This window comes from Rhopilema esculentum, chromosome 5 (genome assembly GCF_057945365.1).
Source record: "Rhopilema esculentum isolate cy_ngs chromosome 5, ASM5794536v1, whole genome shotgun sequence".
In the NCBI taxonomy this organism is placed as follows: domain Eukaryota; kingdom Metazoa; phylum Cnidaria; class Scyphozoa; order Rhizostomeae; family Rhizostomatidae; genus Rhopilema; species Rhopilema esculentum.
In genome coordinates, this window is record NC_142819.1 from 8,628,515 (window position 1) to 8,651,483 (window position 22,969).

Consider the following 22,969-nt stretch of genomic DNA (forward strand, 5'->3'; position numbering starts at 1 on the left):
GAAATGGCTCAATGAAGAATGCGAAGAGATAGAACACCACAGACAGATCCAGCGAAAATGTACCAAAAGATCAAAGAAATCAGTGGCCGCAGATCTTCAGCTCCTTCTGGGTGTATACAATCGAAAGATGAGAAAACCATTACGGAGAAAGAAAAAGTTTTGGAAAGATGGACGGAGTATTTAGAAGAATTGTTCAAAGATGATAGAGGAAATAAGCCAATCATTAAAAAGATCTTCGATGGTCGAAAAATTCTAAAATCAGAAACAGAGTCAGCACTAAAGAAAATGAAAAAGAACAAGGCAGCTGGACCCGACGAGATTACTGCAGAAATGCTGACGTTTCTAGACGACCTTGGCATGGATAAACTAACAGAGGTTGTAAACAAAGTCTACGACAGCGGCGAAATCCCTGATGATTTAAGTAAATCCATATTCATCGCACTACCTAAAAAGCTTGGTGCAACAATTTGCTAATGACACCGTACAATGAGTTTGATAAGTTATGTCACCAAGTTGATTCTAAAAATCATCATGTACAGAGCTCGAGGGAAGATCGGACAAGAAATTGGAAAAGAACAATGTGGTTTTATGGAAGATACCGGTACAGGAAACGCCATTTTCGAGACTAGAACCCTGGACGAAAGAGCAACAGAGATGCAGAAAGGCTGGCTGAAAGAGCAATAGAGAAATCTATTTATTTGTTTTATAAACTACACAAAGGCATTTGACAAAGTCCAACACGAAGAACTGTTTCAGGACCTGGTGAAACTAGATCTGGATGGAAAAGACCTTCCCTTCATCCGTAACCTTTATTGGGATCAAATAGCTTGTATGCACGTTTAAAATGATTTGAATAGATATGTCAAGATCAAAATAGGTGTAAGGCAGGGATGCGTTTTCTCCCCAGACCTGTTCAACCTATACGCAGAAAAGACCTTCAGAGAACTAGAAGACTTATAAGAACTAGGAGGGAATTGTCGGTGGGCACAATTTGAACAACATAAGATTTGCAGATGACTCTATTCTTATTGCAAGCACAGAAAAAGGATTGAAGGATCTCTTAGATCAGATAGTGTCCTTTTGATAATAGTCCTACAATAATTTCACTTTTTCGTAAACACACTGCGTATTTGTCGGCTTTGTTGTTTGGCTCCATCACGACTTTCAATTCCTCTTCAATCTTAGGCTGCCAAATGGAATGATAATGGGTATTTTTTCTGTTACTGCTACTTTGACACCAGCAATAGAAACAAAATCATTGTCGTTTGCCATTTTGCCATGAAGAAGCACTCCAAAATATAAAGAAAACTTCATTGATGGATTATTTTCGTTCAGTTTGATGTTTAATCAAGCTTTGGAGACGAATGAGCTCTTTTCCTTGGTTCATATTCTACTTTTAAACACAGATAACCCCCTTTTGATCGAAAAAATCCCGGGTCCGGACATCTCGAAGTCCCACTATGTCGAACAAATTTTCATTCTTGTGCGAGTTCGAGATAGCGGAACTCGATTGTACTATTCTTATGAAAAAAGGCACTTGACAAAGGTACAATTTCCTTTTACTGACGTACGTAAATTAAACTGAAAATTAAAAAAACATACTTCAATGTTGTTAGTGTGTTATTATTTTTGTTTTCTTTATGAAATTACAGTTTTGCTGATGTCAGTGAATTGCACTTTAGTTCATTTTTTAAAAAAACACAGTGTTAAAGTGACTTTATTTGTCCCAAATTTACCTATAGGGAAGGCTGGTGCCTGTCGTTCTTTAGCAGCTCATAAGCAACTTCTTTGAAAGCTAGTTCCAAGTCAGGTTCTTTGCCAAAATTGAAAAACAGGTTTTTTGAGTCCCCGATTTTAAAGCACCTTTTAAAGCAGCAAAATAATAAATCACATTTCTGATGCGTGATATCAGAAATTCTTTGAATTATGGAAACAGATTTTACTTTGAATGTTGTTTGTCAATAAAGGAGAAGTTCTCCAACACATTATTTGCACATCACAGGATTCCTTGCCACTGACATATAACCATGAGGATTTCGAGGAGGAAGAGGAGGGGGGGGGGGGGTTTGTGGTAAGGCTTCAACTGACTCTTTGAAAATTGTTCCTCTTTGGAATGAAACTTTTAGCATAGGACAACCAACATTGCACGAGGGGTAATAATGTAAACCAGAAAACTTTTACTTAAATCCATCACCATATTGACAAATCTTCACAACAATGCATTTCATAGTTTGAAAATGGTTAATATTTTTAAAACGACAGCAAGGATTTTAATAACCTTGTCACGCAAGCAAATTTGTAAACAAAAATTTCATAACAACAACAAGATTAAAAGTATTTATTGCACAAATACACTGACAAGTGCGTGTGAATTGTACGATATTGGAGATCAACTTCATTTTTACCCTGTCTCGTTGACTTTTAATTCTGAAAATTTCTATTACTGACTTTGCTAATGAATAAGACAAGTCTTTAATCCGCAGACTACAGAGATTATAGAACAAAGTCTGCATTTTAGTCAAGACATCCCAAAACTTTTAGAATACTGTTAATCCAAAGGAAAAATGCTGGGTAAAACGATGCGAGTTATTAGAAAAAGGGTCATAACAAATGTTCTTTGTTGTACCGTTGCATTATGCATATAGCTTTTGAGTCCACAAAAGGGTACCGAAATGATGACGTCATAAAATCTATTTTTAGAATTTTTGAATTTTGATCTCAGAACCTGAAGGAGCATCATAAAATACCACTAAATAAGCAAAATCAGTTAAAGGCATTACGAATTTGCTGAGATATGGCCACATGAGCAAAGGCTCTCGCTTCATCAAACCTCTGTAATTTGGTTGTGGTTCATAACTTAATGTTCATAAATTTAATGAATTTTAAAAAAAAAAGCTTTGATGATGTCACACTTCGGTATTATATACATCAATTCAAGTACATCATTTCTGTTCTATCAATTTCTTTTTATCTTCACGTTTAGAAGGCAATCCTTAATTTCATGGAAAGAAAGGGCCAGCTCTCGAGCGTGCAGGATAAAGCCCAAATTAGGCCTGATGCTGCAGCAGCAAGAGCCTTTCAGGAAAGGTTTCGTCTGTGTCTTTTTCTGTTCTATCAATTACTTTTTATCTTCACGTTTAGAAGGCAATCCTTAATTTTATGGAAAGAAAGAGCCAGCTCTCGAGCGTGCAGGATAAAGCCCAAATTAGGCCTGATGCTGCGGCAGCAAGAGCCTTTCAGGAAAAGTTTCGTCTGTGTCTTTTTCTGTTCTATCAATTACTTTTTATCTTCACGTTTAGAAGGCAATCCTTAATTTTATGGAAAGAAAGAGCCAGCTCTCGAGCGTGCAGGATAAAGCCCAAATCAGGCCTGATGCTGCAGCAGCAAGAGCCTTTCAGGAAAAGTTTCGTCTGTGTCTTTTTCTGTTCTATCAATTTCTTTTTATCTTCACGTTTAGAAGGCAATCCTTAACTTTATGGAAAGAAAGAGCCAGCTCTCGAGCGTTCAGGATAAAGCCCAAATTAGGCTTGATGCTGCAGCAGCAAGAGCCTTTCAGGAAAAGTTTCGTCTGTGTCTTTTTATGTTCTATCAATTACTTTTTATCTTCACGTTTAGAAGGCAATCCTTAATTTTATGGAAAGAAAGAGCCAGCTCTCGAGCGTGCAGGATAAAGCCCAAATTAGGCCTGATGCTGCAGCAGCAAGACCCTTTCAGGAAAAGTTTCGTCTGTTTTCATCTAGGCCTATTTTAGGAGTGAGCCTATTACTCCAGGATCAATACACCAATTCAATTTAAGGCCCTGTTTTGGAAATTACTCTAAAGTTCATTGTACGACTTTTTTGAGCTCATATTCGGTTTATCACCATGTTTTTAGCCAGAAACAATTTTTCTTATCGTTTGTTCATGTAACTTGTAAGGGCTTTGACCGCCAAAATTGTTCCGGGTGAAACTTTACCATCTTGTTCGCAAATCACGGTCAAATCCCTTAACGTCACAACATCAAAATCGTGAGCAATAACATAATTAAAATTTCCTTGTAGACTAAAATCCTTGTTCTTAATCCGAATCCGGAGTCAAAAATTTTGTACAAGAAAGTTTGAAGAATTTTTCAAAATGAGGCCGTAAGTTATATTGGTGTAGAGCACCCACCTTACTCCAGACCCAATTTCGAGCACCCCTGTTTATTAGCGAATAAAGGTTGGTTGACTATTTTTTGGCAAATGGGACCTGGACACCCCCCACCCGAGCACAGTAGCTTACAATTGCGCTGATAAGAGGGTAGAAGTTTCAAAAGAGGGAGTCGAAATTGACGAGAAGGGACACTGGGCAAAGCAAATCCTGAAAACTGAAATGAATCTCAGCATCTGAAGAAACAAACAATTCTTTAAATTTAAATAATTTGAAGGCAATTATCAGCCATACCGAGGCAAAAGAAGCAGGGGGACTTTTGCACCCAGTGATCTCTACCTTACCCTGGGTGCCAGAGCCTCAGAGAGTCAAAGAATGAAGAACGGGGGAAGGAATTGCGAAGATCCTTTGACTCTCTGAGGCTCTGGCACCCAGGATATCTCTACCTACGCTCCTAGAATATACAAGTACTTTGTGCTACTATGAATTCAACTGTTGCTCCGTTTTAGAATGGTGCATAATTATGTAGTGCTGTATATAGGATTAATCAACAAACAAAATAGAAATACACTGAAAAGCTATGACTTTTCACTTCATTAGATATTCCAAAGCAAATATTAACTTTAAAGACAATTAAGGAAATATAATATAACGGAGTAAAAAAGAATCTTCATTTTTGTAATGAAAAAATCACAGCCATTCATGAACCTTTGAAAACTTATTTTGTAAAAACATATAACTGATTAGTCTCTGGGATGTTTAATTACTAGCATTATTCATATTGGGAATGAAATTAATTGTCAGCATGAGTCAGAAAAAGTCTGGGTCGAGCTTAGCTGCGGGTCTTGTTGTTGATATCATTTATCATTATGTGCTATGAAACCAGGGGGTGCACAGAAGAGCACATGCTTAAGCCTGGTTTCCATATAGCCGTAAGCTGCCATAAGGTTGCTGCAGCCATTGCCGGAGCCATTTTCTCCGGCATGCCACAGCCATTTCAATTTAAATGGAAACCACCTCTCCCGGTACCGCCGGCAGCCGCAGCCTTGATTGTTGCGGCAAAGAATAGAGAGGCATTCTGTTCCGGTACCGCATACATGAAAATTTATATGGAAATGGGTTGCCCGCGGCAGCCGCCGGCAAGCGGTTGTCTTCCTTTGTTAACTTCGACCAATCAAACCAATTTAGACCTCTGTTTTGACTAGAGTTCAATGTTTAAGCTAAATTTTATCCAGTACCAACCTACCTGTAAAACAACTCACGGTCGTGAAGTTTCAGTTCGTGAAACTGGCCATGGTTATTCCGTTCCATGAAAATTCTTCTCACCCAGCATTTTTGTTTCCTTTTCATCCGTTGTTTAGAACGCCTCGACCTCACGTAGCCATAAATTAGAAAAAGAAGACCTCTTAACAGAAAACGCCAAACGCCAATTTAAAAGTGCGCCTTCCCAACTCGTAGTTTCCGGCATTGTTACCGGCATGGTTACCGGTATCTTGCGGTACTTCAGGCAAGTTGGTTGCGGCACAAGATTGAAAAGTTTCCATTTAAACCGTCTGACTGCGGTACCGGGGGCATGGCAGATGGAAGATGGCAGAAAACTGTTGCCGGTGAAATATGCGTTTTGGTACCCTATGCAAAAGTATAACATTGTGAAACGCAATGTCTTTCAAATCATGTTATTTCATCGTAGTGCGATATTATGAAACGTTACCAGCATCCCAAGAAACCTTTCCAGCATCCGAAATTTCTTATTCCAACGAAATGTAATAAAAAAATAATCGAACACCAAAGCATTTCTTTATTGTTTCGTTTTATTTTCCAGCTCCACATAATTTAATATCTAGCTCCACATTTCGAGTTTAGAAAAAGTTCTGCATTTACATAACTTTCCAACTTGTAGTTTCCTGTAAAGCAGATTTTATTGTTCTTTTGATGCCAATAATCATCAATGCATAAACAATTTTCAATTTTCATGCTAGTAATTCAAAAAAAATATCAGTTTCGAAAGACAAAGAATCAATTTTCAAACGCCCTTATCGTAAAGCCTTTCCGTTACCCCTTCAGCTTTTCGGCGTTCGCACACCCTCACAGATGGGGAAAAATTCAAACCATGTTTCCAAAAACATTATCTACAACTTAGCAAATCTCAGTGAGTTTACTTCATAGTTGGTTGCATCATCACGAGATGTACATGGCAAGAAGCTTGTTTTTTTCTTTTTTTCGAACTTTTTATATTTTTCTTTATTCTAAATTATCAATCGTTTTAAAGGTCTGTCTCGGGCTAGACGTTAAGCCCAATCTCAAGTGAGAAAAAAAACTGCGAAATGCGAACAAGTTCGCGCGAAATACGTCTTAGGCATGCGCAGTAATCTTTTGCTGGGATTTCTCGCGAAGAATTTCTCCGCGAAAAAAAGTTAAGCCCAATCTCCAGTGAGAAAAAATACTGCGAAATGCGAAAAAGTTCGCGCGAAATACGTCTTAGGCATGCGCATTAATCTTTTGCTGGGATTTCTCGCGAAGAATTTCTCTGCGAAAAAAAGTTAAAATGAGTTTAATTTTTGTCGCTTTTCGCTTGCGAAATCCTTCAACAGCCAATCATATTCCGTATTCCTTTGTCACGCTTCCAAACTTAGCATTCCAATGTCGTGAGGTCAACAAAAGCATTCAAAGGAATTTGTCGCGTGAAGTATTTCGCAAGACTTTTTCTCGCTGGAGATTGGGCTTTAGAAAGGTCTGTAGAAATTACTCAAATCACTTCAAATATTACTTACTTGCTTGTGACATCTATCTCAAGACACACTTTTGGTTCTTTTTAATCTTTCTAAAATTATTGTGTTCATTTCTTCTTGTTAGGCAGTATGATAAAATGTTGTATATTGTAAATCCCACTTACAGCCTGAATTCGGTGACCCAGTGTCTTTTCTGGCTATGAATGACATATTTTATTGAAAGTATTGTGTTTAGCTGGAATATAAAAAACTCTCAAAAGAATTTGTGTGCTTAAGTGCTTGAAAATTTATTGATTGAAAGAGTAGCTTGAAACGCAATTCATAAAGTTTATAAGCTGTGCAATTAAAATTGTTAGCTGCAGTAAATTACTTCACAAGACGTTGATAACATTAGCAGAGATTTAGTCTCGATAATTCAACAAGGCGGGTAGGAGGAGCTCTGAAATATTCGCATCATTTACACTTAAAGTCTTATTCTAACAGAGGATAAGAAGGAAGAAAAATTATACAATTGTAGGAAGACAATTTGGCAGATATTTTTTATGGTGCGAAACCAAAAAGATAGCTTTCTAAAAATAAACATTTTAGAATACGAAAGCTTTTTGTCTGATACTCCTCAGAATAGGAACAACAGGATAAGGATCGAAATGTTGATTTAGAAACTATAAACATTTTCCCAGCTGTGCATCTTCGAACTCAAAACTGAGAATATCCACAAACAGATCAAACAGCTAAGAAAAATTTTTTCGCTTGCTACTTTCATGTGCAGTTTCAAGAAAAGAGTTCATTCTTTCTCTAGCGATTAAGTAAAGCTTCCAAAACAACCATCCGGATAAAACACGACTTGGTAAGTGTGGAGTAACTAGAATTTAGTAACTACAATAGCCTTTCTCGCTGTCACTAGTCATGCAATCACTTACTTTCCTGGATGTTTCCTATCTCTGCCTTTGACAGTATTTAACAAGAAACGAAATTTCTATTTCATTGCCTTTTTCAATCATTGACGTAATCAGAAAAACTCACAGCGTGAAAGGCTTCTACACGAGATCATGCCCGCTTCGTTTCAAATACGTCTTTCTGCCTAGTCACTCTTTCATCGACCTTCCTTCGTTGATCATTTAACACGTACTTCTCCAAGACGAACGGTGGCGAGCCTTCCTTCCAGCAAATATCGTTTCATGACAATTCTGATATGAGACAGAGAACTCACACCCTGCCCTGTTATTTTGCTATTAGATTTAAAGCAGTTAAATGGACAATCTTGTAACAATCTTGTGGATTGTATGATTTTCAGCAGCAAAAATAGCTACACTTGTTTCTGATGAAATTTTCTTCTTGGGTCATCTTATGAGCAGGATTTTGATACAAACCATAGACTCACACTTGCATAGTGTGCCAGTTAGAATAACATGGTAAATAATATGTAAATTTGGAGATAAAAAGCAGCCAGAAACTAAAATTCAATCAAAGCATTCTCATAACAAAAAATTCAAGACACTTACATTTGCTGTGATGCTTGCACTGATGAATAAACAAATCAGAGATGTAGTTGTCGCTGAATAAACCATTTTGGTTAAATAGGTCCAGAACCATCCATGGTGCTTCTATCCTTGCAGCATCTCCTTCACAGGGACACCAATCTTTTCAACATGGTATCTTTATAGCTTTGAAAGAGTCCATTGAGTGTTAAACAATAGCACAAATATACAAATGACACAACATTGTTGCATGCTTCTTACAATCTTTGATTTTATTCTTGATGCTGCCGGTTCAAAAGGAGTGAACATGTATGTAACTGATACTTTTTTCAAACTTGTATGTGAAAAAGAGAACCAGCTATTATTAAAGGGAGGTGCCACTTTGAATATCATAAAGAGTATATCTTAGTGAGTGTTATCTGACAGCATTTATTGATCTGCCTTGTCCAAGTGAGTCCAAAAGTTAAAATCTCCAATGAAAAAAGTTGACATTGAGACAACTGTAAAATACCACTGCATTCTATCTGGTCTATAATCATATTCTTCCATAAATTTCTTACTCTATAACTTGTTTTGTTTAGTTTTTTAAAGGAATTGGTATATTCATAATCAAACTGAAGATTGGTTTCTAACTGAAAAATATGATCAAGTTCTAATGAGAGGCACAATACTTAGTTATAATGAATTTGCAAATTGATCAGCTGAATTTGGCTAAAATTTCAAATTACATTAAAAACTAAAGCAAAAAAGACACTGAAGTAAAATGAAGAGACCTGTATCAGGAATACAAAGGCAATTAAGTTTGATATGTGTAGAAATATGGAAATTAAAACTAAGAGCCTGAAACAAACTTAAACAAAGAAAAACGGCCTATATATTATCCATATTGAATATAATTTCAGGAAGTTGACAACAAACCATTCAAACAGTCACCTTTGGAACAACAGAATTCTAGAATAATAAACGACTTTTTGTCTCATGGCAAATTATTTTACTTGGATCTAGATATCTAGTTCAACTGCATTCTGACTTATTTTTCCTTCGGCCTAGTTTACACAATATGCGCAATTTAATAACAGTTATTCAAACGACACAATTACCCTTTATCAAAGAACAAAGTAAACGAGACTATCTCAGCTACTTCCATTATATTTACATGGCTTTGCTTTCTATTTTTTTCGTCCGTGTTAGCTAAAAATCAAAAAGTAACACACCTGCAGCCATTTTTCCAAATTTTGATAGAATGAATTTTCCCGCGCTTAATTCAAATCCAGCCCTCGGCCCAGTCCTTATGACGTCAAAACAAAATCAGTGTCGACCACCGTCTCCATAAATATGTATAAACCTTACCTCCCCCTGTTTCTAATCAATAATTAATGATAGCTTCTTCATAGAATATATCGGCAGGGACTGTAATGGAAAAACTACCCACCGGGCCTAAAAGTTATAGCGCTAAAGACAGAAGACAGGCAGACGCGGATCCGCTCGTCACCCACTATTTATGGCTTATTTTAAGATTGCCAGTCTGGTAATGGCTAAAATTTTCTCAAACAGATAATTCTTGTGTTAATATCCTGTGCTAATGCAAGTTGTCTTTGATCTCACGGGAATTAATTATTTACAATTAGACTTACTAAAAAACAAAGACAATGCCGAAGGTTCTACTCCAAGGCAAACACATAAATAATCCTTACCAAGAATATCTAGTTTGAATTTTACATATTTATGGCTTCTGCAATCAGTAAATGTTAATCTATTCATGTCAATTAGATTATGTCTACTATCTGTGACTTAAAAAATACCCTTTTTAAATCCGTGACAATCAAATTCCAGATTGGAATAGCCGAGAGGCAAGTTCAGCTAGCTTTAGTCTTAAATACACCAATTAGACTTACGACCTCGTTTTGGAAACTTCTCCAAACTTAATTATACGACTTTTTTAAGCTCAGATGTGATTTTATTGCCATGATTTTAGGCCGAATACAATTTTTCACATTGTTTGAGCTTATATTTTAGATTTTACGGAGAAATAAAGTTTGAAAACTTGTAAGGGATTTGACCGCAAAAATCGTTTCGAGGGGAAACTTTACCCCCCTAGTTGCCAATCACGGTCTAATCCCTTATAAAATTTTATGTCGTTATAAAATCAATATCGTCAGCAATACCAGAATGAAAACTTCAAAGTAGATTAAAATCATTGCTCTCAATCAGAATCTGAGGTCAAAAATTTTGTATAAAAGAATTTGGAGAATTTTTCAAAATGAGGCCGCAAGTCGAATTGGTGTATTAGCTGTAAATGAACTTTATGACAGATTGTTAGGTACACTTCTTGTGTGCCAGCCCAATTGAGCATCGGACTTTCAGGTCACGCCCTGATTGGCCAATATACAAACGTCAATGTAGAAGTATCAGTTTCAAGCAATTCCCATGATAGGGGTGATAAAAACAGTTAAGTAAAGTATAAAGCTATGTTAAGCAATGTAAGAATTGCATGTTATGGTATACGTCTCAACAGTGGTTCTTGTCACTTAAAATACACGTTGAAATATGCCATAGAGAGTGGATTGAATGAGATTAGATTAGGCATTGAATAAGAACGGATTGAAGTTGGAAACTAAAATTAACGTTACGATTATTGAAGTTGGACAATCCTCTATTGGAATTAGAATTTGAGCCTAAACAATAAATCGTTCTCATTCTTACCCTGTACCTGAAGTACCGATCTGAGTTTAATCTATCAATAAGTATTGGTTGAAACTATTGCAATGAGTCCGAAAAAAATATCTTTTTTTTGTAGAAATTTAAATGGACAAGTTAGTTCTAAACATCACTTGTTACGCGAGGGGTCCAGTAGTATGTGTTTACTTCCGGTTTATCAGAGCAACAAAATAGACTTTACAACAAAGGCAACCTTTATTGAGCATTACAACACTACAATTGAACATCGAAATTTTCACTTGTTAAACAAAATTTAAGTAAATTAATTTCTAAAACGTTTATAATTTCATTGAAGATGAGTGAGAAGGAAGGTTCCTGTCCGTTTTACATAATTGACAATATTGCTTAACGCATCGATTTAGATTTTGTTGTTTCGCAGCAATCTCAAAAAATATCTCAAATTGGATGCTCTGGTACAGTAAAATTTTCTATCACAACAATCACATCAGAACAGGTCTCGATTGCAAAAATTCTCAGTTGCAGATGTCGCGGCTTTAAAAGCACGTGATGTGCCCTAGTAAACAAAGCAAATGGATGCAAGGTTTACGAAAACATATACGGCTTTGAAAATTGAAATACGAGCATATCACGGCCAGGAAAATCTCTTTCATGATATGCAGTAGTTTGACAATTTTGACGATATTTTAATACTCATTGGTCAGGCATTTTGAGGATCAGTGAACAAGGAGGGGGCATATCGAGAAGGCGTACATCGTTTAGGGGGTAGGGAATGTGGAGAAGAATTCCGAGCGGGTGGAGCTGACGTGACCTAGGAAAAAAGTGACAAAAGAAACGAAGGCTTCAAACCAAAGACGAAACTCAAGATTCTTCGCGCAATAATTCAACTTAAAAGCATGTCATTATAAACTCCCTAGAATTCTAAATAATACTAGCTAAATTGGGGACGGGAGTCTAAATAATGCTATGTTTTTGCATGTATTGACAATAGTTGATCAGCAGGATATTTTTTCCTCATCGTTGACTTCTCGCTCAAGTCATATTGCAATATTCATGTTATAAAGATCTTTAGAATTCAAGATTGAGTTTTTATACAATAATAACCTTCATTGAAAATGCGACCCATAGCATAGACAGCTTTATCGTTCAGCTGGAAATACTTAAGAATTTTCTGCCTGTCTCATTGCTATACACGGTCAACCGAACCTTTAAAAATTCTTCAAATTTGTTGTTAAATGTACACAAAACATCGTACGAAAATAAGCAATATGGAGAGTACCAAAGTTGGTTACCAAACACGCGAAAGGGCGAACCGATTCGTAGATTTATTGGGACGAGACGTTATCATTTCATATGACTCTGCAGTGCTTCACAAATATGTTCACACGGCGCAGAATCATCGCAGCTATAATTAACCAGCTGCAATGAAAAGGGCCTTCCAGCCTTGTTCTCTCTCCGTCTTCGACAAATTATTGTGCGACAAGGTCCTCCAATTGCTTGCAAGAACGCATTTCCAAATTCTCCGCCTTTCGCAGCATTTCATGGTTGCCCCAAACCCTCGCTTGATACAGCATCTCTTGTTCTAGAATTGAAAACACAGACATAAAAATGGGACAGTCTGTTAGCTACCTAGGCTGATAATTTTGTTTGCTACAAACTAGCTTTTCTCATCTACTGCCAACAAACAACAAACAACAAACAAAAGCTTGCTACTTCCTTCTACAAGCCTTTGTTTCTGAACCACTACAAGCCTATAAGTATTCTGAACCGTTGCACAGACGCATAACTGCTGCGAGGGCGACTTGGTTAAAATCTGTTAGGATGTCAATAAGATGATTCAGAAAATTGGGCCTATTGAAAGGCCAAGTTCTTTCTTCGCAACTTGAAGGTACTGCTGTAAGTTTGAGATGCCGGAAAAAACCACTGACCTCTATAAAAGACTGGATCGAGCTTCTTATTGTTCGACCCACATGAGAACCGAGGCTCGCCAAATTTGATTATGCTCTAGAACCGTGGGACGCACCGTTCACCGCGAAACACCGAAAGGAACCGACATGAGTGTTAAACAGGGTACTCAATGTAAAAAAGTACGTTTTACAAAATACTTACCTCTATCTCCAATTGACCATTTTTCAGTAAAGCAGAACATACAGCGCATCGACTGTTAGGTCCATTAGACGCAGCGTGTAGCACGACAATTAACATCTTTGATCGCATCGAACGTTGCGAAATTTCTATGGTTACAATTCTGGTCTGTTTTTCAACCTATGTTTTTCAAACTTTTCCAATAACTTAACCTGGACACAGTTATTTTTAATCTTATGTAGGCCCACACTCTACGATGGGTCCCACGCGGACAAGCAACATTGACCTCAGTCTGAAACGGTAGAAGCTCGATCCAGTCTTTCATAGAGATCAGTGGTAAAAACCGACTGATGACCTCTTTCAGGCATAATTAGCGAATTTCAGGACCAACTCCGCTAAATACAGTAGAACCCCGTTGAATTGTACCCCGGATACCTTGGACGTCGGACCAAGACAAAATAATAAGAACTATGACAGTCTAACTAAAACCCCTCGAGTAACCGAGACATGACCACCTTTGACATAAACAAGCCTTGGCAAGGCAAATAAACAGTTACTCTAGTAGTTTTTTTGTGTGTTTTAGCACGGTCCCTACCCACTTCCCGTGGCCCCATTTGATCTATTTTTGGCTTTGAATTAATTGTTTGTGCCAATTCTTTGAACATTGAACAATATCTGGTCATAAATCATGAGAATACTTTAATTTACTTTAAATTAGAAAATACTTACTATACTGGCGTTCTTTGAAACAATTTATTTGAACTTTTTCAATATAATCTCTTTCTATGCGTCTTTCCAACTGTTCTAAGCTATCACCGTAGTAGGAATTCGAAAACGTTTTCTAAAACGGAAACATTAATAAATATGTCAACAAGATAAAGAAAGGCAAGCAAAAAACCCAGAAAAAAATTGATAATAAATTAAAAAGAAAAATGATGACAAGTTATAAAATGTTCACCAAGGTCTTTAAAATCAAAAAATACTTTCAAATTTTTTCGAGAATATTCCAAAGAAAATAGTGTCATTTTCAGCTGAAAATTCCGGGACAGCATTACGCCTGTTCTCTCTACTTTTCTGGCACAGGTATGCCAATTGAAAATATCATGTTTTCAGTAATTTATTCCAGGACAGGTAAATAATTTTTTTTCTGGAGGGCACATTACTTCCATTTTCTCCAAGGTAACCCCCCCCCCTCCCAGGCTCTTGTCATTTTTTATGTCTAAAAGGCTTAACAAAGGGGTGAAAAACGGCATTTTTGGCTTCTTAACCAACAGATACCAGAGGATACTTGTTAAATCTTTGTATATTTTGTGCAGCAAGGGGCGTTTAGCAAAGATGTAATTAGATACGGCATAACTACCTGTACAAAATATTGTATTCGATATCTGTTTGTCACTTTTGGGTGAATGTAATTTCTGAAAAAAGAAAATTCTTGTACAGACAATACACAAATTCAAATAACGGTAAAATTACTACAAACTACGTTGTACAACTAACTTGAGCCCGTAGGAGGATTAACAAGACTAATCAGCGTCACATTTTGTTTCCATTAAGACTATATCACGAGAACTAACATAACATGTATTATCGACGAAAACATGTTCTGTCCCAGTCTAAAATTGTGATCCCTTATCCGAATAAGAGGTCATCAATCTGATAAAATAGTCTGGTGTCTATTTTCAAAATGAATCGGTGGTTGGTATTAATTGAATTGTATTGCAAAATAATTCTTAAAAATGGGATTTGAAGGTTGAAATCGATTTGAATCCTAAGGAAAGTCAAAGATAAACGCAAGTTTCAGTCTGAGAGTTAAAAATCAAGTTGTAGGGAACAGAAGGGTAGAAAAGGAGATACCAAACTCTGCATTTAGAACTACTTAGATATTATAAATAAAGGGTTAAATTAAATCAGAGCACGAAAAATTTTTTCTTCGACCAGACAAAAATAATGCATAAATTTCCTGAGAGAATGGGAGCTACATTTGTTTTTTCTTCACGCTTTTTTCTTTTGATGAACATGAAAGAAACAAAGGTGCTTCTTGCAAAAGATTATATCTTAAAAAAATTCCTACAGAACTTTATTCATGAAAAAGTTTCCTGCGACCGCCCGGTCACATGGTTGGTTTTCATGCCTTGAATTAAATATTCCTCCACATAAGAGTCAAGAGTCCTAAATGCTGGGGTAAAGCTCCTTCCAACGGTATACTCAAACAACAGACATGCAGAGGACATTTCATAGAGATTTTCTTAACATTTTAAAGAGGTTTTCTCAAGATCTGCCCTTGAAGAAAAAAGAATCTTGAGCATCTTAGGGAACAAGAGGTTGGAATATCACAAAAGAGGCTGAAAGGCGCTACTTACCCATTCTGATGAAAACTGTAGGGAGGGTCTTGAACTAATAGACTACTAAACAGAGAGAACGCGACTAGGATGAAAATCGGAAGCAACTGCATAATCGGATAATAGGCAGGAACATTCTAGAAAAAAAACAGAAGATTGTTTATCGTAAATGGCCTACATTTCTAATTGGTGCTATTTGGTTTCGAAGATTTCGTGACTCCTTTTTCTAGAATAGAGTTGATGATCCTCATTAATTTTTTTTGGGTGATGAAAAGGTTTGATCAATGAGGGACAGCTGGTGGTACAAACGATAACAGGCGGTTTCACAAGTGAATCTCAGGCGCATTCTCTGCTAAGGACACGGGACAAAGTAGGTATGAAACTATCACCTGTGGTTTCGATTCATTTTAGGATTTTAAAAAAAGAAGTTTGGTCAGATGCAAGAGAAAAACCTAAAAAACACCCTGCAGTTCTCTAGGGCGGATTGCTTGCCAATTAAATTGCGTCCATTCCCCAAGCAGAAGGCACTGAGCCCCTGGTACCCCATCGATGCTTATTATAAGGCAGAAAAATAGCACATCTGCATGAAACAATTGCGCGAGTGCACTAAGCAAGAAGAGAGGAGAACAGGGCCCACTGAGCATTTAGCCAAGACCTGGGCAATGTACGGTCCAGCCTTTTAGGCGTTTTCACCCGGCCCGAATCAGTGTGTAGTCAAGTAGAACATGAATGAAAAAATATTATGAAATTATGATGTTATGATCGAAGTTATGATGTTCATGCTATACAACTGCGTGAATGCTATTTTTGAAAATACTTTTGTAGGAGTATTTTACCACCTTACCTTCATCATAATTTCAAATATTTATTTCAATATTGACGTAATATCAATACGAACAATTTTTGGCGGTAAAGAACTTGAAAATGGCTTTGAAAAAAGCAAACATTTCACGACATACTACTTAAAGTTTTTTCGTCTGACACTCCTCAGAGTATAAAACGTCAGAACAAGAGCCCGAAAGAACACGATGGAAAATATATTCCCAGTTGTGGATCGAAATAGGCCAATCAGAAAAACGCAGCTTTTTCTTGGTCTCTCTTGGCATGCAGCACTGATTGGACAACTATGCTGGTCATGTGCTTGGGTTTTGCTGATTGACCTATTATAGTTGGTTGGGACCTCCAGCACGGTGGATTTCTCAGACCTCTGTTTTAAATCAAGCCCTAGCAAAGGAACAAACCTGCTCTTCTCGACTATGAAAATGAGCGTGATGGTGCTGATTGTTTCGGTTTCTCCGGTGAACGTAAACACGACCTGATAAAAAGAAATTCGACTGTTTTATAGACAAATAACCATGAATAATCTATCGTTATTGGAGAGTCGATCAGAATCTACTACAGAATACAGAACTGAAAAGAAATTCCAATATCCATCTAAACTGGCTCCTATTTGTACTCATTTTGTTAATGATACAAAATTTATAATCCGGCTATAACGTACTTTAAGGAACCGGCGTATTAAGTACGTTATATCCGAAGTACGTTGTAACGAGGGTAAGTAAAAAGTGATTAAAACCAAGCACAAATGTTGCCGGGACCAAGCACACCAGTACGTTATAGCCGAAAGTACGTAATAACCGAGAACGTTATAACGGGATTCTACTGTACCAAAAATCGCCGATCACAGACCCATATAGATATAGATCAATAGAAAGCTTTTTGCCTGCTTATACTGAGCTCCATATGGATTTTATAACCTAACTTTTGCCTGTACAAGTTATATATCTGATGACTACATATCATTTAGATCTACTCTATTGGTATGACCTCCTAGTTTGAATACGGATTGACTCGACTACGGTTTAATTGGAACAAAGCATGAGCCTGAAAAGTCACAAGAAAGTTGTGGGCAGCCATAAGATTAAATTTTGCAAGGAGCAGGAACACGATTAAAGCGAAGCATAAGTATAGAAGAAAGGAGAGGAGAGTAAAGGGAAGCAAAAATACAGAAGGAAGGAGGGAGTGGAAACAGGTGCATAACCACAGACTAAAAGAGAGAAGATTAGAAGGGTGTGTGAACACGGAAAAAAGGAGGGAGAGTAGAGGAGTGTCTGAATTCTGAAGAAACAAGAGGAAAGGAAAGGGGTGCACAACTATAGAAAAAAATGAGGTGGAAAGGGGTGCATACACACAGATAAAACGGAAGAGAGTGATAGCAGGTAAATAAACAAAAACAAAAGAAGGGGAGAGGCGAAAGGTGTATGAACACAGAAGAAAGGAGGGGAGAGTAGAGACTACTGATATTTCAGAACTGTCTATCATAAGCATTGAAAATTAAGTGAAAGTTTACCTGTAGGAAATCCACCGCCAAAGAACATGTTGAAAATATCTTCGGGTGAAATATCTGGAAAAAAAAGTATATAAATATATAAATTGCTTGCATTCTATTACAGCATATGAACATAGATTAGAAGCCATAGATTAGAAAATCACTCATTGAGGGAACTTTGAAGGAAAATGCTTCTTTAAATCGCACTTTAAAACAGAGAGCAAAAAGCTTTATACGATATTTTATATTGAAATGAAACAATCATTTTATTGGGGCCTTATCTATTGAATTTTTCACCAGGTTTCTCAACTCGCAGTCTGTAAGAACTTTGTGTATCAGTAGCCTACATAAGATATCAAGAGCGAGGAATATTTTGGAAATGATAATTCAGACATTCATAGCGAAACAAGTTAAGTTGTAGATTATTCTCAATTCGATTTGCAAAAAGCTTAACAAAAGATGAAATGACGCCAAACCTTCAAACTCCCTTTCAACGTCACTGTAATGTCTAGTGTGCCTCTGAGCAGGCCCAAGGGTTTCTCCATACTCTTCATATCGCCTCTTCTTATCTGGGTCACTCAGCACTGCAAATGCAGTTCCAATTCCTGGGAAAACAGACATTTTGACTCATAATACACAATAAAGGAAACTATACTAGATTTCAAATTTTATGCAAGGCCTACTTTCAAAGCTGCCTTTTTCCTTTATCAATTTCTCGTGCTTTTTTCTCTAGCTTCTTGGTGGAATATGAGATGAGCTCAATTATAGTTTTTGCAATTGTGTCTCTACTTCAAGCCTCAATAATGGTCAACATTTTGCAAAATTAGACTGTGGATAAATTTTTTGAGTGTAAAGTTCTCTGTTGAACACTGAGGAAAAACATAAGGAAGAAAAATATAAATTAAGCTCATATTGAAAAAATTAAAAAGGCTACTCTGCAGAATATTTCACTCATGAAGACAAGCTTGAAAAACACCTAGGGTTTTCAATAAGAGTAGATAAATGTTTCTTAACAAAGGATAATATTTTACATGATTAAAAGTTCTTAAAAAATTCAAAAAGATCCTAAGATGCTAATAATATACTTTTTAGCTGTAGTTAATATATCTGGTCTTTTTGTGTTATGTTTGGATTTCTAAATAAACATTCACAGTCACTCTAAACCAGAAAAGTGGCCTACTTTGGTCAACAATAATTGAGTTTAGAAGACTGTTAAGCACATACGTTTGAATGCTTCAGTTGCACCTGGAGCCTTGTTTTTGTCAGGATGAAACTGCAATGCAAGTTTCCTGTAGCTCTTTTTCAGCTCTGCTTCATCTGCATTTTTGGACACATTTAAGATTTCATAAAAATCTTTGCATTTTCGTATCCTGAAAGGATGCATTTTCAATGATTAAATTAAAAACAAGCAAAACAATCAAAAGATGCCTTGATTACTTATAAATATAAGAAAAAGCACCAGAGAAGCATATTGTATGTTCCTTCTTTTCAGAATGGCACATAATTAATTTTTGGTCACATATTGTGGAACATTAAGTCATTTCCGGTGGGTGAAAAGAATCACATTTAGATGGCAAAAACACAACAAGAATAAGGATTCTTTTTTGCTGGTTCCTTGTTATGACTTTTCAGCAACTGTACCCCACTAAGACATTTCAAGAGCAGAATCAAATCCATTAGCACAAAACCTAACCCTTCCTGAGGAAACAAATGTAACACAAATCTATACAAACATAAGCATAACACGCATAATGAAAATTACAATTTTGTCAGTCTGACATTCCTTTATTGAGTTACAGGCTTTAGGCCAATTGCCTTGCCTAGGTACCATTTTGAGCATAAGAATGTATATAAACCAACATTTTTCCTAACTTGCTTCTTAATAAGATAACACTAATAATATTAGATTGCTTCTTAATAAGATAACATTAATCTTAGTCAACAAATTCTTATGTTTCAGCACTCATTAGCCATTATTTGTTTTTCCTTTTGTCAACTAACCTGCTAACTGCATCAGCTTGTTCTTTAGTATAATCATCATCTTCAGGTCCAGCTGATGATTTTCCTTCAGACTTTGTTCTTTTCCTTGAGTGCCTCTCATTTTCTTCTCCACTACCAGCAGGTGAACTTCCATTCTTTTCTAGAGCTTCTAATAAACCTAGATTTCAAGTATACATGGTAACATTTAATCATAATCAAATCTTGCCATATAAGTAGTTCTTGAGAAAACTGAGGAAAAACATAAGGAAGAAAATAAAAATTAAGTTCATATTGAAAAAAATTAAAAAAATTTTACTGTGCAGAATATTGCACTTGTGAAACCAAGTTCGAAAAACAATTTTAAGCTAAGTTGACTTGCCAAATGGTGACATCCATGTAGATCTTGGGGGAACGTTATTTAATTTTCTTTTAATTTTTGTATTGTATTTGTATTCTGCTAATACTGTAACTAATTGTTATAAACAAACATTTTGCTATGACAAAACAATGTGATCACTGAACTTTGAGTCACAAAAAAGTTGGTAACAGAACAAGAAATTCCCCCTACACATCTGTAAAGGAGGGACAGCACTGGAGAGACTTTTGCATGCTGCCAACACAATATGCCCCTTAAAATTCAAACAACTTTTGTGAAGCCACTTAGGGTCATTCAAAGTTTAAATTCAAACAAACAATTCTTTAAACCAATGGCAATACTTTTAACTTAGAATTTCCAACAATTATCTTTCAAATAATAAAAAATTTACAGGTCCAGAGTCACTGACTCTGCTAAATGTGACATGGTTGATTTAGATCAACATTGTCAATTTAAATTTAGGTGATGGAGTACCAAGATGATCATCATTGACTTGTCATTTTGTGGTGAGTGATAAAATTTCAGCCATTTTTATAGTCACTCTTTCTGTCAATGTTATCAAGGCACTTGAGTGTATCAATTTATTGCAGGGGCTTTGGTCTTTCAATTATATAAATAAAGAGATGAAATTTTGCTCTGAGCAATTGGCAACATTATTTGTTCCAAACAACATCACAATAGACACGGAAAGATATGGCTGAAGATTTGTGAATAGTTTATCAATTGCATTCTATTGCAACATATCACAAAATCTTTGCCACCAATAGGCCAACCTCAGAAACAAAAATTTCCCACCAAGATATTTAGTATATTATTTAATATTTTGGAGATGTTGATATTTATAAGAATAGGCAAAAATTTAGAATATTCTTACATTTGCTATTTTTAGCACTAAACCGTGATAAATATTCTATTACTATCAAATTAAGAAATCATATACAACTTATTTGAAACTCGCTATATAGCTATCTGAATTTTGGCTAGCTGAAAAGAAATTGCAGCATTACCACCATTTCTACTTCAGATTGTGCAAGTGTAATTTTTAATTTTAGGCTTGCATTTATTCATGATAGAACCTTAACTTATTTAACAATAATAGGGCTATTGCAGGCAAAACAAAAAATTTCCAGTCTAATAAGAGCGTCGGTCAGTCAATCGCAAGAATAAAATACCAACTTCTTGTGCTGTCGCGAGAAAGATAAAAGGGGGGAGGATTCTACAAAAGCCTGTGGTGGCGGGATATGTAAGTGTACCAGTGGTGTTAGTCGTGACATAAATAGCTATGGAATGGTTTTTTGAACATTTAAATAAAACTTCAGCATCATACCTATCAATTAGATATTCTAGGGATGATGAGTAACCTTCAAGTGGTCCTGTACATCCAGAACAACGCAGCAAGGTCAAACATGACAACCTCAATGCCTTACCGGCCTAAGTTTTGAAATAGCACGGCAGATGCATTTCATATACATACCACTGGCATCTTTTAATGGGAAAAGGCGCAAAGACTTTTCAAGAAATCGTTTGGCTTTATCTCTATGCCCCGAACGCAGACATCTCTTTGCAATTTCTAGGCATTTCTCAGCTTCATCACGATTGCTCTCCATCTTTATTATTTCACCTACCGACTCATCCTAGGAACAATCCAGATGCTCCTCCGCAAGAGTCCTTATCAAGTTATCATGTCAGGTTTTGGGATGACGACATCAAACTCCGACTCAACCTTAAATTTGTTTCAGCATATCAAGCTAATTACAATTTAGGTCACTCTTAAATTGTTTCATTACAATAAACAATAGAAATTGTGGGATAGGATAACACAAGTGAGTTAGATAAACAAGATGAATTATTACTAGCTTAGCTAATGTCCGCATGGAAAAAACTCAAGACAGAGGAGGGAAGAGTTATCAAAGCCATGTGTCCAGTTAAAGTGACTTGACGATATGTATATTATATAAATTATTTTGGTTTGAAAATTAACAATCAGAATCAGTAGAGATAAAAACATTTAGAATCAGCGAAGAGTAAAAACGAGTCTTAAGTGTTAAAGTATCTCAGAATAAACTAAAATGAAGTAACTAGAGACAAAATACAAGGAAACGAAACGAGGGTTTAATACAGTACATACATTATTTGCATCCAAATGCTGGAGTCTAAAGGCCTTGTAAATTTCTTCTAAATTGGTACAATATAAATTAATGTATATATATTTAGACAAACATAATGTCACAGTTTCTAAACAATTTGACGTTTCAAAAACACACAAGGACAAGTGCTGTTTAAAAACAGCGGCTATTGGAGATTGCTGTTTAAAAACAGTTGGTACTGGGGACGCATTTCCTTACTTTGATGAAAACCTTTGATATAAGGTTTAGCGAAGAAAAGAAAGGAATGGTAAACTGCTTTCCTTTTAACTCTATCCTGGAAATGGGAAGATGGCATGATGTCAGTATTCTTCTCACTAATACAAGCAGCTTCAATATTCATAGTAAGATAAAACCCTACTTTAAATAGGACTATCAATCTGACTGAAAAAGCCTTTTACGACTTCCATTGCCTTGTTGCACAAAGCATTTCACAAAACATTGTGGCGCAAGAAGCCTTCATGAGCGGTCACAGACTAAACAACATAGAGAATATAATGGAGGAAGAGAGGCAGGGCCGCCGAGAGCTAGGACAGGCCCCTGGACAGCTAATAGAAACGGGCCCCTTTTAAACGGAAAAATTTGCTATTGACTAAGCTGAGAAGATCTAAAATGTCTTACACACTAAAATACATAACTTTAAGTCTTCGCTTTAATATCATTACAAAATATAACAGAATAAAGCAGCTTCAATTTTTTACGGGC

The 22,969-nt window shown here is 36.2% G+C and overlaps 2 protein-coding genes across 2 annotated transcripts; one reads left to right on the forward strand and one right to left on the reverse strand.

Annotated features, from left to right (window-relative positions):
* Positions 1-18: 18 nt before the first annotated feature.
* Positions 19-474, forward strand: LOC148960257 (uncharacterized). Its single transcript, XM_089108610.1, has one exon. It carries the CDS (start codon positions 19-21, stop codon positions 472-474), a length of 456 nt encoding a protein of 151 aa, XP_088964736.1.
* An 8,498-nt stretch (positions 475-8,972) lies between these two features.
* On the reverse strand, positions 8,973-21,777 carry LOC135690024 (dnaJ homolog subfamily B member 14). The gene is made up of 10 exons (XM_065207444.2): positions 21,595-21,777; positions 19,766-19,922; positions 18,989-19,134; positions 18,241-18,369; positions 17,786-17,839; positions 16,677-16,750; positions 15,457-15,572; positions 14,457-14,511; positions 13,826-13,937; positions 8,973-12,593 (listed from the first exon to the last, which is right to left on the reverse strand). Exons 1-10 carry the CDS (start codon positions 21,725-21,727, stop codon positions 12,481-12,483), a joined length of 1,089 nt encoding a protein of 362 aa, XP_065063516.2. The 5' UTR covers positions 21,728-21,777; the 3' UTR covers positions 8,973-12,480.
* Positions 21,778-22,969: the final 1,192 nt, after the last annotated feature.